A 17,493-nucleotide genomic window follows, 5' to 3' on the forward strand; every position below is an offset into this window, starting at 1 on the left:
ATCTACAAAAACCTCACTGAGGGTGATTTAGAAATCACTGCTCCTGCAGCTCCGGAGCTATTTACTGCCTCTGTGAAGACACGACTATAAACTACAGGACGGCAACAATGGCTGTTTGATGTGTGAAACAGCTGGAGGGGAATAAGAGCGGAGTAAATGTGGAACGTTCTGGTTGAACATTAGAACTGATGCTTGTTGTCTCTATAAATGGAAGACGAGCCGGCTGGTACGTACTTCGGCTCTCCGCTTCACATGGAAACAGTCGTGACAGAGCGCACATGATCCGAGTGTCATAACTGTGGCCAGAATGAATGGACCCACTGTTGTCTTGTGAAAGGTCGGTGACGCAAAGGCGGAAGTCTGAACTGCCGTGGACTGAACCACAGCGGCTCCGCCTCAGAGCTGGCAGAACTAAGAGGAACCAGAACTCATCATCTGGCATTTGGGGATTTGAAAAGCTTCAGTTTTTCTCAGCAATCCCAGTTTTACTCAGGAAGCTGAACTGCATCATAAAGCCACCTAGTTCTGTGTATTTCTGTGTATTTAACAGCGTGATCTGGTGGTCAGCTGTTTGTTACATCACAGCCTTCATCTGACCCACAATTATGATGGTAAACACAACGTTTAGAGCCTTTAGTGAGCTGAAGGGAGGCAGTTTACTGTCCTGCAAGATCACTGGGTTCTACCTCGATCTATTCATGTTACAAAAACATCTATATTCAGATCTGTATACAGCTTATACCTGAACTTATATCTATCTCTCTCTCTATTATATATATATATACATATATATTAGCATCTCTCTCTCTCTCTCTCTCTCTCTCTATATATATATAGAGAGAGAGAGAGAGAGATAGAGATGCTAATAGAAAAACATCATACTTTAACCCAGACTGTGTTATTATATATATATATATATTATAGGGCTGTCAATCCATTAAAATATTTAATCAGGATTAATCACACATGTTGTATCTGTTCTAAATGAACCTTAAAGGGAGATTAGTCCAGTATTTAATCCTCTTATCAACATGGGAGTGGGCAAATATGCTGCTTTATGAAATTATATGCATATATTTATTATTGTAAATCAATTAACAACACAGATCAATGACAGATATTGATCCAGAAACCCTCACAGGTACTGCATTTAGCATAAAACAATATGCTCCAATCATAACATGGCAAACTGCAGCCCAACAGGCAACAACAGCTGTCAGTGTGTCAGTGTGCTGACTTGACTATGACTTGCCCCAAACTGCATGTGATTATCATAAAGTGGGCATGTCTGTAAAGGGGAGACTCGTGGGTACCCATAGAACCCATTTACATTCACTGATCTGGAGGTCAGAGGTCAAGGGACCCCTTTGAACATGGACATGACAGTTTATCCTCTCCAACATTTAGTGTTAGTTTGGAGCGTTATTTAACCTCCTTCATGACCAGCTAGTCTGACATGGTTGGTACCGATGGATTCATCAGGTTCTCTAGTTTACTATGATGCCAGGATCTTCTTGCTTTAAAACTAAAAAAACCTGATATCAGCATTATATAGCAGCCATCGGCCGTCCTGCACTCTAAATATCGGCATCGGCCAGTGAAAAACTCCTATTGGTTGACCACTACTCAGAACCAGTCAAGCATGAATGTGAACGCTGTGCTGGAAAAATGCAAACATGCTGCACATTCCTAAGGGCATGACAGGTGACACTCGGTGCCCTTAAGGCCTATTTCTGTTTCAGCGTTGCATACTTAGTCACAAACTTGTAGCGCCTATTTGAGGACAAGAAACCCTAAATGGACAGAAGTGTCAGTCAGACAGACAATGTGAGATGTACGACTGTGAGCATGAACGCAAGGGTATAAATGTGGAGAAACGGAGAGACTCAGGGCTCTCAGCCCTGAACATTTATGTTGATGGTTGTTTGCCCACTTGCAAGTGTTTATTAAACCTTTAAATGACTCTCTCTTGATTTTCGAGTCCTTCTTCACAGAAATTGCCTCAAAACACCATGAATGGCTGAATGTTTTGAGCACGTTGCACAAATTACACCTCAAGTGTCTGAGCTGTGAGCTGGAGGAAGACGTGGTAGTCTAGTGGATGACCTGAAACCAGCACGTATTGTACATACCAGCTCGTGTTAGCGTGTTGCGTGTGTGTGGTTGCATGTAAAACAGCTCGTCAAGAGGAAGTGCAGCAATAGACAATTTTAAAAGTGTGTGTGACGGAGAGAGAGAGAACGAGAGCGAGGGAGGGAAGTGCATTCTATCATACAGAGAAACTGTACAGGTTGTACTCTGACTCTTTGGGACATATTGAATAGTAAAACACAAATAGAACACGGGGTTAAAGTCAGCTGTGATTTGAGTTGTTCATGATGAAGCATGATGTTTTTTTAACACACTTTGTGACACATTGTAAAGAGAAGCTGCCCAGTCAAGCCTCTACACTGCATCACTAACCCAACCTGGATGAACTCACCTTGTAGGTGACCTCTAGGAGGGCGTAGCAGGGCTTCAGGGAGTCCACATCCACGGGGACCAGCAGGCGTGGCTCTGCAGCCAGCACGGCCAGGTGCCGCAGGGCCTGCAGGTGGTAGCTGCAGCAACAAGAGCAACACATCCAGTATACTGTCTTTTAATAATCAATAAGAGCTCTGCTGCTCTCCTGGATGATGGAAGCTCCTCTTTCATGAAAGAAACAGAAAATCTGATGAATAATAATAATAATAATAATAATTTATTGATTTAACTTCATATTCTGTTTGTGTTAATAATAATAATGTAATAGGTGGGATGTGTCTCCTTACATTAATGAACCCATGACCCACTGTAAGGTTTCCATGGAGCAGCAGGCGGTTGTAATGTGGAGTTTTGAGGTGTAAATGTTGGTTTTCTACACTGTCAGGATTCACTTTTGGGAGAAACATGAAATACTTTGACAGAAAGTATTCTGTGCACATTTTTTTGTACATTTTAAATACCAAAAGGTGAATTGATTTCAATCTGAACGGTGTCAGATTAATCCTAATACAAGCTACCACCGCTGGATGGGAGGTTTTGTGTGAAGGACGATGTACACAGCATCCAAGTAGTAATTTAAAACAGTTGCTATAACTTTGTTAACTTGGCTTCAGAGTCAGCTGGATGTCCATCACTAATGGAAGGTTTACAACGTTCACATCTTCATACGTATCTATCTTCACCTTCTGGGACTCTTTGGATCATCACATGCAAACAGAGACAGACGTATACTAACACTAGAACACTATAAAGGACCCGTATACTCCATCTGACGGAGGTCTTGTTGTCATGTAGTGTGTGTGGGTGTGTCAGTCTCACCGGTTGTCAGTACTGTGAGCAGGGAAGTGTGGGTAGAGGGCACACAGCAGAGCAGCGATGGCTGAGTTGGAGGTGCTCAGGGTGTACCTGCAGTAACAGACACATCATTAAACTCTATTAAACACTCGTTCTAACAGTCCACAACACGTTCATTCACACAGCACACGTTTCCATTCACAGGTTTTTATGAAGCATCACATGAGGAAACTTCCTCAATTGTGCAAATAAAGATTTTACGTTCGCTTGAGGTGTTTTTTTCCTTTGTCGAAAAAGAGTTGATGGACGGCGTGGGATGAGGAAACGCCTTTAACGAAAACATTTAACTGACATGATGACAGATCAGCTGTTTCTGCTGTCAGCAGTCAGCAGCTGGTCCGTTAGAATCATTAACATCCTCTTGTTGTTCTCTTGATGTCAGACGGAAACTGGTTGAAGCGACGCTCTTGCCTTTTCTTGACTACGGTGATCTGCTTTACATGGATGCATCAGTCCGTTGTCTCCATATGTTGGATTCTGTATATCTATATACATATACTATATTAAGGTTGGTTACTAGCTGTAGAGCCCTCACTCATCACTGGATACTGTACTCCAAAGTGAACGGGCCTGCTCTGTCAATACGTGGGCTTAGCCATTGGTATGTTGTTCTCTATAAGGCCGTTCTGGGTCGACTCCCCCGTTATTTATCTGTCTTTCTAACCAGAAAACATGGATATTATGGGATATGGGATTTGATTGAAATAGGACTATTTGGTTTCCCTGCACTCTTACGGTACGGCACCTTGGAGCTGATCTATTGTTTTTTAATGTGTGTGTATGAATCTGTTTGTACTGCTGCCGTTCTTTGGCCAGGTCGCTCTTGAAAAAGAGATTTTAATCTGAATGGGTTTAAACCTGGTTAAATAAAGGTTAATGAAAATCATTGCATTCATTGTAGGGCTGTTAAAGTTAAAACGCTAATTCATTTTAACGCCACTAATTTCTTTAACGCATTAATGTAATCGATCTTTCGGAGGTTGTAGCGGCTCAATTTTGCATCGATAGTCAGTCTCATGTTTCCAACCAATCACATCACAGAGTTCCTCCGACCATTAAATAAAATCAAACTGACTAACAGCAACATCTGAAACTTCCTGCTTTGAGGGTTCGGTCCACTTCTGCTTCACTAACGGAAGGATGGAGCCGTTAAAAGAGGATTACTGGTGAACAACCACTTCCTCTGAGTCACTGTCGTTTTATGCTGTCCTCCACATTTTACACTTCTACTGTGTTTGACTGTTGTTTTCTACTACCCATAAAGATGTGTGAAGTTAGAATGTATTAGCCCCTGTGGGGAAGTTTGTCCTCTAAATCTGACCCACGCTGAAACAGAAGCTGCCCACTGCTTCTGTTTCAGCGTCCAGTGTCAGCGTCCAGGGTCAGCGTCCAGGGTCAGCGTCCAGGGTCAGCGGCCAGGGTCCAACTCCAGCTCTAAGGCCGGTGTTCTGGTCGAGGTCAATGGCAGAAGTATTTATAATACCTCACATGTTGCTGTTTGGTTTGGGAGGAAACCAGTCACCGTGCACGGCAGCTAGATTCTGGCAGGATCTGGTGGGCTCGTGATGGACCTATTCCTTATTCTGGCTATTCTACAAGCTTCAGGTTTGGTGCTGGACCTGTTTGTTACGCAGACGCAGGTTACCGTGCGACAAAAAAGGGTTTGTATCACGATATCGTGGGATCACAAGATCACACAAAAATCCTCCTTCTCAGGCTTCAAGTGATGTGTTTGTGTCCGGTCCACCAGCATCCTGTGAGGAGTTACTGGCAGCTGCTGCCACGGTTTAGGTGTGTGTGATGCAACGACGCAGAGAAGCGACTGTTCATTCAAAACAACAGTGGCGGCCCCTGAAGAGGTTAGCGTAGACGCTGCAGTAGCATCAGTTCTATCAGATCTGGAGGGTATTTCTTCATTGAAAGAAGAGAACGGCACTGCAGGTGGATGTTTTCGCTCTTCTCACGACTGGCTACGGCAAACGTTTGATTGACAGATGGTTCATCCAATCACCTGCCAAGTATTTTTTCCAAAGACGTGTTCTCAGACGGTTCTGCGTCCGGGTTAGGGAACCAGAGCACTCACAATAAAACGATGTGCACATGGGAAGGACATGCAAATCCCCCGTCAGGCTCTGGTGTGATGTACGATGCAGCCCTACAGCAGGCTGCAGCTATCATTAGTCTCAACACCACCATGTGACCTTTAGTGGAAAAACTTTCACTTCAGTTTATGAAATGCTAAAAAAACTGACTAAATGGGAAGAGAAACTAACTGAGCTAACAGAAAGAGAGAGAGAGAGAGAGAGAGAGACAGAGAGAGAGACAGAGAGAGAGAGAGAGAGAGAGAGAGAGAGAGAGAGAGAGAGACAGAGAGAGAGAGAGAGAGAGAGAGAGAGAGAGAGAGACAGAGACAGAGACAGAGAGAGAGAGAGAGAGAGAGAGAGATCAGCGGTTATGAGGACAAACAGAGGTGAGGAAATGAATGATGGAGGGATAATGACGATTATGTGGAGAGCAGTGGCGAATAGAACGTTTCAATGCAAACGGGTCTGAATGACAGACAGCCTGAGTCTGACCTTTAACCTCTGCAGACCTGCTGAAACACATTCACCATAATAACACGCGGTACGGTCGGTGCGTGGCATTCAGACCGAGTCCCTGCAGCTTTGTGAGCTTTCAGCCGGCCGCTCTAAAAGAAAACATGATCCCAATAAAACCAGAAGGTTCATCTGATTACGGCTGGAGGTGTAATGAGAGGGAGGGAGCCGCTGGTTCTCCTGAAAACACACAGGCCGAGGTCAGCGGTTGGACCAACCTGGTCTGGGTGTGTGTGTGTGTATAAATGTCATTCATTATGCACGAGACAGCACTCAAAACAGACTAGTGTGCACGTGGTTGTACCTGATCCTTCCCAGAAACAACAGTCCAAAAAGTCTGTTTCAATCTGAGTCTTGTTGCTGTGCAGCATTCAGGTGTCCTACAACACTATAGAATATAATGAACCTCGGTGGCTTCCAGGTTCATAAAACACAACAAACCTTTTGGAAAATGATTCTTATTCAATAACAAATAATAAATACTGACAACAATACTGAAGAATAACAGAATCCTTCAAAATGAACGAGAGACACGTGTTGCAGCGCTACGCCGTCCAGAGTCCTTCCCGACTCACGTCATGGAGACGAGCCAAACCGGAGACCTCATCGCTTATGACGGAACGCAACTGCTGAGAGAGCTGAGAGGACGCCGCTACAGGCTGCATTACGCACAGGCTTACGGCCGGGAACTGCCAGAGAGGCGGTGCATAACGCGTGGAGACAGCAGCCTCAACGCGCCGCTGTTTAAGAGGAGAGGCAAACGGGACCTTTTCATCTAAAAATATATATCTATTTTTTTTTTTTTCTGTGGGGAATCGGTGAAATAAATGTTGAGTCAGCTTCTTGTTTATGTCCTACTGTGTGTGTGTGTGTGTGTGTGTGTGTGTGTGTGTGTGTGTGTGTGTGTGTGTGTGTGTGTGTGTGTGCGTGTGTGTATGTGTGTGTGTCGGCGTCTCACCTGCCCCCTCCCAGGAAGAGCAGACCCAGTGCCATGTGATGAGCCATGTGGAAGCCGTAGTTCATCTCGCCGCCGGTTCTCTTGTGGAAGAAGCGACAGAGCTGCAGGACCTTCAGGTTCCCGGTGCCAGACATCACCATGGACATCGCCAGCAGGATCATGGACAGCCCCGTCTGCAGGTTGTAGTAACCCGTCTGCTGAGGAAGCAGAGAGAGTGAAGAGGAAAAAGAGGAAATCATGATCTGGAGTATAGACAGCATGTGAGGCTACGCATCACTTTAAACTTCTCCAAACACTTACCACAGCAGCGGTACCAGCGAAGGACATGATCTTCATGAAGGTTCTGGCAAACTCGTAGAGGCAGTCGAAGGCATCGGAGTTGGCAGAGCCGGCAAAGCGTAAGCCCAACGCCATACAGGCCCCGGCGGTGATGTAGTCCTGGGCTTGGCTGAGAAATACATATAACATGATGATGATCAGTCGCTCTGGAGAATATCTACCACCACGACTACAGACGCTGGTGACACTAAGGAATCACCTGAAGAGGAACAACATTCACTATATGATCAGAATGAAATGAAATACTCACGCCATCGTCTCCATGTTAATGTCCTCTGAAGGGTCAAACGTCCCCCTCATGATCTGAAGACAAAAGACATGGAGATACTTTCTATGGACGGTATTATGTGACTGTCTGTTTGAGCCTTTCTAACATGTAAAGTGGCATCACATTCTCCGACCTCATCAGAACTAAAACAATGAATGGTTGTCATTTACTGGAAAGATATTAAAAGTTCATGATGCTGTGTATAAAAAGACAACAAGTCCCAGAGAGTGTTGCAGTAAGAACCATCCAATCACAATGTGGTTATTGACAGAAAGTAAGTAAAGATAAAGATAAGAACACTGCAGACTAAAGAGATCCACCGCCTCGCTCCTCTACGGTGGCTGTCACGGCCTCGCTCCTCTACGGTGGCTGTTAAGGCCTCGCTCCTCTACGGTGGCTGTCACGGCCTCGCTCCTCTACGGTGGCTGTTAAGGCCTCGCTCCTCTACGGTGGCTGTCACGGCCTCGCTCTTCTACGGTGGCTGTTAAGGTCTCGCTCCTCTACGGTGCTGTTACGGCCTCGCTCCTCTACGGTGGCTGTTACGGCCTCGCTCCTCTACGGTGGCTGTTAAGGCCTCGCTCCTCTACGGTGGCTGTTAAGGTCTCGCTCCTCTACGGTGGCTGTTAAGGCCTCGCTCCTCTACGGTGCTGTTACGGCCTCGCTCCTCTACGGTGGCTGTTACGGCCTCGCTCCTCTACGGTGGCTGTTAAGGCCTCGCTCCTCTACGGTGGCTGTTAAGGTCTCGCTCCTCTACGGTGCTGTTACGGCCTCGCTCCTCTACGGTGCTGTTACGGCCTCGCTCCTCTACGGTGGCTGTTACGGCCTCGCTCCTCTACGGTGGCTGTTAAGGCCTCGCTCCTCTACGGTGGCTGTTAAGGTCTCGCTCCTCTACGGTGGCTGTTAAGGCCTCGCTCCTCTACGGTGGCTGTTAAGGTCTCGCTCCTCTACGGTGCTGTTAAGGCCTCGCTCCTCTACGGTGGCTGTTAAGGCCTCGCTCCTCTACGGTGGCTGTTAAGGCCTCGCTCCTCTACGGTGGCTGTTAAGGCCTCGCTCCTCTACGGTGGCTGTTAAGGCCTCGCTCCTCTACGGTGGCTGTTACGGCCTCGCTCCTCTACGGTGGCTGTTAAGGCCTCGCTCCTCTACGGTGGCTGTTACGGCCTCGCTCTTCTACGGTGGCTGTTAAGGCCTCGCTCCTCTACGGTGCTGTTACGGCCTCGCTCCTCTACGGTGGCTGTTACGGCCTCGCTCCTCTACGGTGGCTGTTAAGGTCTCGCTCCTCTACGGTGGCTGTTAAGGCCTCGCTCCTCTACGGTGGCTGTTAAGGTCTCGCTCCTCTACGGTGGCTGTTAAGGCCTCGCTCCTCTACGGTGGCTGTTAAGGTCTCGCTCCTCTACGGTGCTGTTAAGGCCTCGCTCCTCTACGGTGGCTGTTAAGGCCTCGCTCCTCTACGGTGGCTGTTAAGGCCTCGCTCCTCTACGGTGGCTGTTAAGGCCTCGCTCCTCTACGGTGGCTGTTACGGCCTCGCTCCTCTACGGTGGCTGTTAAGGCCTCGCTCCTCTACGGTGGCTGTTACGGCCTCGCTCTTCTACGGTGGCTGTTAAGGCCTCGCTCCTCTACGGTGCTGTTACGGCCTCGCTCCTCTACGGTGGCTGTTACGGCCTCGCTCCTCTACGGTGGCTGTTAAGGCCTCGCTCCTCTACGGTGGCTGTTAAGGTCTCGCTCCTCTACGGTGGCTGTTAAGGCCTCGCTCCTCTACGGTGCTGTTACGGCCTCGCTCCTCTACGGTGGCTGTTAAGGCTCTCGCTCCTCTACGGTGGCTGTTAAGGCCTCGCTCCTCTACGGTGGCTGTTAAGGCCTCGCTCCTCTACGGTGCTGTTACGGCCTCGCTCCTCTACGGTGGCTGTTAAGGCCTCGCTCCTCTACGGTGCTGTTACGGCCTCGCTCCTCTACGGTGGCTGTCACGGCCTCGCTCCTCTACGGTGGCCTGTTAAGGTCTCGCTCCTCTACGGTGGCTGTTAAGGCCTCGCTCCTCTACGGTGGCTGTTACGGCCTCGCTCCTCTACGGTGCTGTTAAGGCCTCGCTCCTCTACGGTGGCTGTTAAGGCCTCGCTCCTCTACGGTGGCTGTTAAGGTCTCGCTCCTCTACGGTGCTGTTAAGGCCTCGCTCCTCTACGGTGGCTGTTAAGGTCTCGCTCCTCTACGGTGGCTGTTAAGGCCTCGCTCCTCTACGGTGGCTGTTACGGCCTCGCTCCTCTACGGTGCTGTTAAGGCCTCGCTCCTCTACGGTGGCTGTTAAGGCCTCGCTCCTCTACGGTGGCTGTTACGGCCTCGCTCCTCTACGGTGGCTGTTACGGCCTCGCTCCTCTACGGTGGCTGTTAAGGCCTCGCTCCTCTATGGTGGCTGTTACGGCCTCGCTCTTCTACGGTGGCTGTTAAGGTCTCGCTCCTCTACGGTGCTGTTACGGCCTCGCTCCTCTATGGTGCTGTTAAGGCCTCGCTCCTCTACGGTGGCTGTTAAGGTCTCGCTCCTCTACGGTGGCTGTTAAGGTCTCGCTCCTCTACGGTGGCTGTTACGGCCTCGCTCCTCTACGGTGCTGTTACGGCCTCGCTCCTCTATGGTGGCTGTTACGGCCTCGCTCTTCTACGGTGGCTGTTAAGGTCTCGCTCCTCTACGGTGGCTATTACGGCCTCGCTCCTCTACGGTGCTGTTACGGCCTCGCTCCTCTATGGTGGCTGTTACGGCCTCGCTCTTCTACGGTGGCTGTTAAGGTCTCGCTCCTCTACGGTGGCTGTTAAGGCCTCGCTCCTCTACGGTGCTGTTACGGCCTCGCTCCTCTACGGTGGCTGTTAAGGCCTCGCTCCTCTACGGTGGCTGTTAAGGCCTCGCTCCTCTACGGTGCTGTTACGGCCTCGCTCCTCTACGGTGGCTGTTAAGGCCTCGCTCCTCTACGGTGGCTGTTAAGGCCTCGCTCCTCTACGGTGGCTGTTAAGGCCTCGCTCCTCTACGGTGCTGTTACGGCCTCGCTCCTCTACGGTGGCTGTTAAGGCCTCGCTCCTCTACGGTGCTGTTACGGCCTCGCTCCTCTACGGTGGCTGTTAAGGCCTCGCTCCTCTACGGTGCTGTTACGGCCTCGCTCCTCTACGGTGGCTGTTAAGGCCTCGCTCCTCTACGGTGGCTGTTAAGGCCTCGCTCCTCTACGGTGCTGTTACGGCCCTCGCTCCTCTACGGTGGCTGTTAAGGCCTCGCTCCTCTACGGTGGCTGTTAAGGCCTCGCTCCTCTACGGTGGCTGTTAAGGCCTCGCTCCTCTACGGTGCTGTTACGGCCTCGCTCCTCTACGGTGGCTGTTAAGGCCTCGCTCCTCTACGGTGCTGTTACGGCCTCGCTCCTCTACGGTGGCTGTTAAGGCCTCGCTCCTCTACGGTGCTGTTATGGTGTTTCCAAACTGCACTTTGTCCAGATAACCTGTCAAACATCCCTCACTGTCCTGTCTGCTGATGAAGCAGCTGATGCTCTCTCCTTGTTTATCCAGGCTGACTATTTCTGCTCATGTTAACTCTGCAGCTCTGCTCTGTGTGCATCAGGAGAGAGATACCAGACAGTGAGTACCTCTCACAGCTGGGATGTTCTCTACAAGTCACCGTGACTCGTTGTCAGGTCTGCAGCATCACAGCTCCAGATATATGTCAGCGCAGTAATCATCTCTGTGTCTCTATGTGTGTGTGTGTTTTCTCACCTGGGGGATGTTACTCTTGACCCACTCAGTGTTCGGGAGGATTTCATCCCACATGATGATACAGCGAGCCAGAGTCTGAGAGGATGGAGAGGAGGAGAGAGAGACAGGTATATACCACATTATAGAGAGCTGCTGGGGAGAATGATCTCTGAGTGCCACACTAACTCACCCGCAGCAGCAGAAACTCTGGCTTGATGAAGTCCAGCAGGAACCAGGTGTCTGGAGGTTTCAGCCAATCAGCGATGGACCTGGTGGACAGAAGGATGTGTTAATACCCTCCTTCAACACCCTCTCAGCCAGCAGACGGACAGCATCATCAGAGGAGCCTCCGAGAAGAAGACGGGAACCTCTTAGAGCTAGAGGATGGAGGAGTCTGGTTCTGATGCTTCATCAGGCAGGTTAGGATGTTCTGCTCCACGTTCACATGAGACGGTGGAAAGTAGAAAGCACCACATCATGTTTATAAAACTCAGCGTCAGTCAGGATTATGCAGTGAGGGTGGATGATTCTGTACCTGTTATACTGGCTTCCAGGTACCACAACCCTCCTCTTTAAATTATGCACAGTGTATTTTTTAACATCTTCTGTCAGTTCACATGATGATCCATAGTTAACGGACATCACTTATCCGTTCATAATGAACCTTAAAGTCCAGTATTTAATCCTCTGATCAACCTGGGCGATACCGAGTACCGATCCGACTTCTTCAGTCCCAGTACCGACAGCGATACCTGAGGGGCTTTGGGCATCGGCAACGGGCGATGTACCGATCCGATACCAGTCTTTAATTCAATTCAATTTATTTTTATATAGCATCAAATCATAACAGAAGTTATCTCAAGATGCTTTATATATAGAGCAGGTCTAGACTGTACTCTATAACTTAATACTCTATACTTCATTATAATAACATAATTTAACACTCTAACGTAATAATAACGTAATAAAGTTTAATCAATCAGCTGAGTGGATTGTGGATCATTCTTTTATGTGTAAGGCAACATCAGGCTGGAATTAAACATTTCCTTTATTTGTAAAAATGAAATGTAACAAATAAAAACATAAATATATATATTAAGTAAGTTATTTTTAACAATAATATTTTGAATGCAGCCACAAACTGGTCAAAACCAGCCTATAATGTTTATTATGTATTTTATTTCATTTAAAAATCTATTTTGAACATGTAAAATAAAAAAAAATAAAAAATAATAAAAAAAGAGAATGAGAATACAAACAAGTGGACAGAAAACAATAATATAATAATATAATATATTTACATACAGTATTCTAAAAGGAGTGAGAAGACGTACAAACTTATTTAATCCCACTTTAACCCCTTCTCTCTCCAGAAATCATTCACTGATAATTAACCAGCTTCGTTATTGATCTAAACATAAACTCTAAAAATAATTTAATTAATTAATATCTTTTATCTTTGTCATAAAAAAATATAAATGAATTACTGATATAATTATCCATTAATCCATCTCTCTCGACTCGCCTCATCTCCAAACACCTTTATTCCCTCCTCCCGTCCTCCCTCTCCTCTCTCTCCTCCCTCGTCCTCCCTCTCCTCCCTCGTCCTCTCGTCCTCCCGTCCTCCCTCTCCTCCCTCGTCCTCCCTCTCCTCTCTCGTCCTCCCTCTCCTCTCTCGTCCTCCCTCGTCCTCTCTCGTCCTCCCTCTCCTCTCTCTCCTCTCTCGTCCTCCCTCTCCTCTCTCTCCTCTCTCTCCTCTCTCGTCCTCCCTCTCCTCTCTCTCCTCTCTCTCCCTCCCTTGTCCTCCCTCTCCTCTCTCTCCTCTCTCTCCTCTCTCGTCCTCCCTCTCCTCTCTCTCCTCTCTCTCCCTCCCTTGTCCTCCCTCTCCTCTCTCGTCCTCCCTCTCCTCTCTCGTCCTCCCTCTCCTCTCTCGTCCTCTCTCTCCTCTCTCGTCCTCCCTCTCCTCTCTCTCCTCCCTCTCCTCTCTCGTCCTCCCTCTCCTCCTCCCTCTCCTCTCTCGTCCTCCCTCTCCTCCCTCTCCTCTCTCGTCCTCCCTCTCCTCTCTCGTCCTCTCTCTCCTCTCTCGTCCTCCCTCTCCTCCCTCATCCTCCCTCTCCTCCTCCCTCTCCTCCCTCTCCTCTCTCTCCTCTCTCGTCCTCCCTCTCCTCCCTCATCCTCCCTCTCCTCTCTCGTCCTCCCTCTCCTCTCTCGTCTTATTATCCATTATAATTCATTATCAATAATAATAATATAAATTGATAATGTTAAAACAACATTTTGTTTCTTATTTCCTGTGTTTTCATTGTCTGGAGTATTGATGTGTTTTCCAGGACGCGTGGGAACGCTGCATCATTGATCGTTTACATGATCTATAACATGAGTGTCTCCTCTCACCTGTTGTTGGTCTTCAGGTAGATCATGGCGAGGGCCAGCGTGGCGCCGGGACACGTCACGTCTACATTGATGGTGTCGCCCTCCTGGAGCGAACGTTGATAATGTTTGAAGAAAGAAAAACAATTATTAGTTAAATGTCTATCGAACCACAGAAACTACTCTCCTAACTACCAGAGTCCTGTTGTCAACACACTGTCTCTAACGTCTATATCTTTATGATGTAATCAATACGTTCACTGATGATCTGGTAGCTGGGGGACTTGTGTCTACCTTGATCTGGTAGCTGGGGGACTTGTGTCTACTTTGATCTGATAGCTGGGGGACTTGTGTCTACCTTGATCTGGTAGCTGGGGGACTTGTGTCTACCTTGATCTGATAGCTGGGGGACTTGTGTCTACCTTGATCTGGTAGCTGGGGGACTTGTGTCTACTTTGATCTGATAGCTGGGGGACTTGTGTCTACCTTGATCTGGTAGCTGGGGGACTTGTGTCTACCTTGATCTGGTAGCTGGGGGACTTGTGTCTACTTTGATCTGATAGCTGGGGGACTTGTGTCTACCTTGATCTGGTAGCTGGGGGACTTGTGTCTACTTTGATCTGGTAGCTGGGGGACTTGTGTCTACCTTGATCTGATAGCTGGGGGACTTGTGTCTACTTTGATCTGGTAGCTGGGGGACTTGTGTCTACTTTGATCTGGTAGCTGGGGGACTTGTGTCTACTTTGATCTGGTAGCTGGGGGACTTGTGTCTACTTTGATCTGGTAGCTGGGGGACTTGTGTCTACCTTGATCTGATAGCTGGGGGACTTGTGTCTACCTTGATCTGGTAGCTGGGGGACTTGTGTCTACTTTGATCTGGTAGCTGGGGGACTTGTGTCTACCTTGATCTGGTAGCTGGGGGACTTGTGTCTACTTTGATCTGGTAGCTGGGGGACTTGTGTCTACCTTGATCTGATAGCTGGGGGACTTGTGTCTCTCCCTGTTGGCTCCAGCCTGAGCTCTGCGGTGGCCTCCGACCATGTACTGATACAGCTGCTCCGGGACGTTCAGGTCCGTCATCCCGATCAGGTTACTGCCATGCTGCAGGGAGAGGGAGGATGAAGGAGGAGAGGGAGGACAAGGGAGGACGAGGGAGGACGAAGGAGGACGAAGGAGGACGAGAGAGGAGAGGGAGGACGGGGAAGACGAGGGAGGACGGGAGGAGGGAATAAAGGTGTTTGGAGATGAGGCGAGTCGAGAGAGATGAGACGGAGACGGAGATGGAGACGGAGACAGACAAAGTTAAATCATTAAATGAAGCAGTTAGATGTTGATTGGACCAGCTGAGTGTGTTTCAATGTGTCTCACCCCCAGACAGACCATCCCCAGAGCCAGACCAGCAGCCAGAGAGTAGGACTCTCGGTCTGTGCAGTACTCCATCTCTGGACCGGGAGGTCGGCCTGAGAGACAAAACAAAAACATAGTTACAACATCTGTCCATGACAGGAACACACTCTAAAAGGTGAAGGTAAAGGTGCATTCTGTTGTTTAGGGCTGCAATCAACATCTACTTTCATTATCAATTCATCTGCTGATTACTTTCTCAATTAATCGATTGATTGGTTTCTATAAGTGTGAAAAACGTTATACAGTTTATTCCCACTGTCCAGTGAGATGTATTCAATTATCTGTTTGTTCTTCTCCTGTCGAGCCGAGCTGCCGCTATCGTTCGCTCAGCGTGTTTCTCTGATAACTTAAGATCCTTCATCCCGTTTAAATATCGAGTTAAAAAAACATGGATTAAAGAATGTATTTCTGACAGCTTCAACGCTGACGCATCACAGAGGGGATATGACGCCACTGACAGGCGATCAAATGAAACGCACCGTTTCCTTCATTACAATTCAGATTTTTGGGTTTGAAAATTGTCGTAAACATCTGGGATAATAAAGTACGACGGCTGACAAAGTTATCAACGCAAATTTGTTTGAACGCCACTAATTTATTTAATGCCTCTTGTAATTTTTAATTAACCTCCTAAAGATCTGACGGGAAAAGGTCCGCAAAAATGTCTGATAAAAAGTCAAAAAATTCTGAAAAATGTGGTTCTATACATTTAAAGTTTCATATTAAACCTTTAATTGAATATAAAAATAGTTGCCGATAAATTTCCTGTCAATCTACGAACTGATTAACGGACGGATCGTTGCAGCTCTATTTCTGTCGGTGCATGTTCATAGCTTTATTCTGCACTATGATATGTTAAACTAATATTTAATTAAAAAGTTTGAGTCCTTCCGTTTTAAACTTTAGTTAGTGGTTGTTTCTACACACACCTATCTCAGATAACAAGACCTCAGCATTGTGTCTGTGTCCTGTTCCCTGGTACACCAGCCCGATGCCAATCACAGCAGCAACCTGCAGACAGGAGATTGAATCATTTCATTGTGAGTGTAGATAATTGTACATTCTTGTAGATGATTGTGAGAGTTTGCAGATCTTAATAAACACAGACACACTAATAGCTGTGTAATTGCTCATCTACTCACTCACTGTAATATATAATCATACAGTAAATGCTATTTCACAGTCCAGGATTCACATTGTTCTGATTCACCGCTCCAGGTCCGTCCTCTCTCTCTCACCTGAACGTTGTGTGGTACGTCCAGCTCCGTGGAGGTCGGCGGCAGGAGGGCAGGGATGTGTATACTGAGGAGGCGGGTGATTGACATGTCCATGGTGCCCAGTTTGGCTGAAGACACGCCCAGAAGGAGCCCGATGCTCGTCATCTCGTGACCCTGAAGCAGCGACGGGGACAGAAAGTTTCAGAAACAGAAACATCGGTGGATTTGGGACATAAAAGAAACTCTGACGTCTAACTGATGAGAGTATTCACAACTTCTGAGCATCAACCCACAGGAAAGGGAGGAACATTTCAAAAGCGCAGAGAATTTTTCGCCGAATAAACGTCTTCAAAGAACGGTGAACTTTAGTTGAATGTAGACATCAGACCACACGCTGTGATGTGTGTCCCTGTCTACTAAATAAATGAGTTCCAGTCGGTGTAATCAGCTCCGACTGGGAGTCTGGTATCGGAGGAGTCAGCAGGATGGACAGCTTCCATTAGACCCCTGTGGATCCTCTTCTGTGTGTGCGAGCGTTTCGTAAACCACATTCTGGCTACATGTTTTAACACCAACAGTCTCAAACAGGTCATCTAAGTGGTTAGGAAATACTGGACTGATTTGCTCTATATTGAAATTAGACAATCCATTAAGAAATGCAGAATGATACCCAGAGAAAGAAAAGACAAAACAGCAAACATGTTCACTAGTTTAATTTCTCTCGTGGATTCAGAGAAAATAGATCTTAAAGATAGAAATTAAATGTAACAGCTGAGAGACTATATTCTAAAAAAAACATGTATTTTAAATGAAAAGCAACACCGACATAATTCAAACTAACTGGGATAACTAACTAACTAACTAACTAACTAACTAACTAACTGGGATCTTAAAGCCACAATTAACAAAAAAGAAAATGACACTGGCTGAGTTTATCTTTGCAGAAGGCAGAAACAAGATGAACACACTGGGACACACACACACACACACACACGCACACACACGCACACACGGGACACACGGGACACACGCACACACACACACACACACGCGCACACACACACACGGGACACACACACACACACACACACACACACACACACACACACGCACACACACACACACGGGACACACACACACACACACGGGACACACGCACACACGGGACACACACGCACACACACACACACACACACACACACACACGCACACACACACACGGGACACACACACACACACACCTTC

The 17,493-nt window shown here is 47.6% G+C and overlaps 1 protein-coding gene across 4 annotated transcripts in view; it reads right to left on the bottom strand.

Moving 5' to 3' along the window:
• anapc1 (anaphase promoting complex subunit 1) overlaps nucleotides 1-17,493 on the bottom strand; it is a 74,067-nt gene that overhangs the window by 14,674 nt on the left and 41,900 nt on the right. For 2 of the 4 annotated variants that reach the window (XM_037781907.1, XM_037781905.1), the window contains exons 34-45: nucleotides 16,270-16,422; nucleotides 15,961-16,042; nucleotides 14,993-15,084; nucleotides 14,591-14,725; nucleotides 13,649-13,731; nucleotides 11,445-11,523; nucleotides 11,276-11,350; nucleotides 7,523-7,575; nucleotides 7,234-7,381; nucleotides 6,934-7,127; nucleotides 3,343-3,429; nucleotides 2,483-2,600 (exon numbers count right to left, since the gene is read on the bottom strand). In XM_037781907.1, coding sequence (XP_037637835.1) covers nucleotides 2,483-2,600; nucleotides 3,343-3,429; nucleotides 6,934-7,127; nucleotides 7,234-7,381; nucleotides 7,523-7,575; nucleotides 11,276-11,350; nucleotides 11,445-11,523; nucleotides 13,649-13,731; nucleotides 14,591-14,725; nucleotides 14,993-15,084; nucleotides 15,961-16,042; nucleotides 16,270-16,422 — 1,299 coding nt within the window. Of the gene's footprint in view, nucleotides 1-2,482; nucleotides 2,601-3,342; nucleotides 3,430-6,933; nucleotides 7,131-7,233; nucleotides 7,382-7,522; nucleotides 7,576-11,275; nucleotides 11,351-11,444; nucleotides 11,524-13,648; nucleotides 13,732-14,590; nucleotides 14,726-14,992; nucleotides 15,085-15,960; nucleotides 16,043-16,269; nucleotides 16,423-17,493 lie in introns of all 4 variants that reach the window. The other 2 variants (XM_037781903.1, XM_037781906.1) reach the window with 1 other exon arrangement.

Source organism: Sebastes umbrosus, chromosome 10, assembly GCF_015220745.1.
Source record: "Sebastes umbrosus isolate fSebUmb1 chromosome 10, fSebUmb1.pri, whole genome shotgun sequence".
NCBI classification, from domain to species: Eukaryota; Metazoa; Chordata; class Actinopteri; order Perciformes; family Sebastidae; genus Sebastes; species Sebastes umbrosus.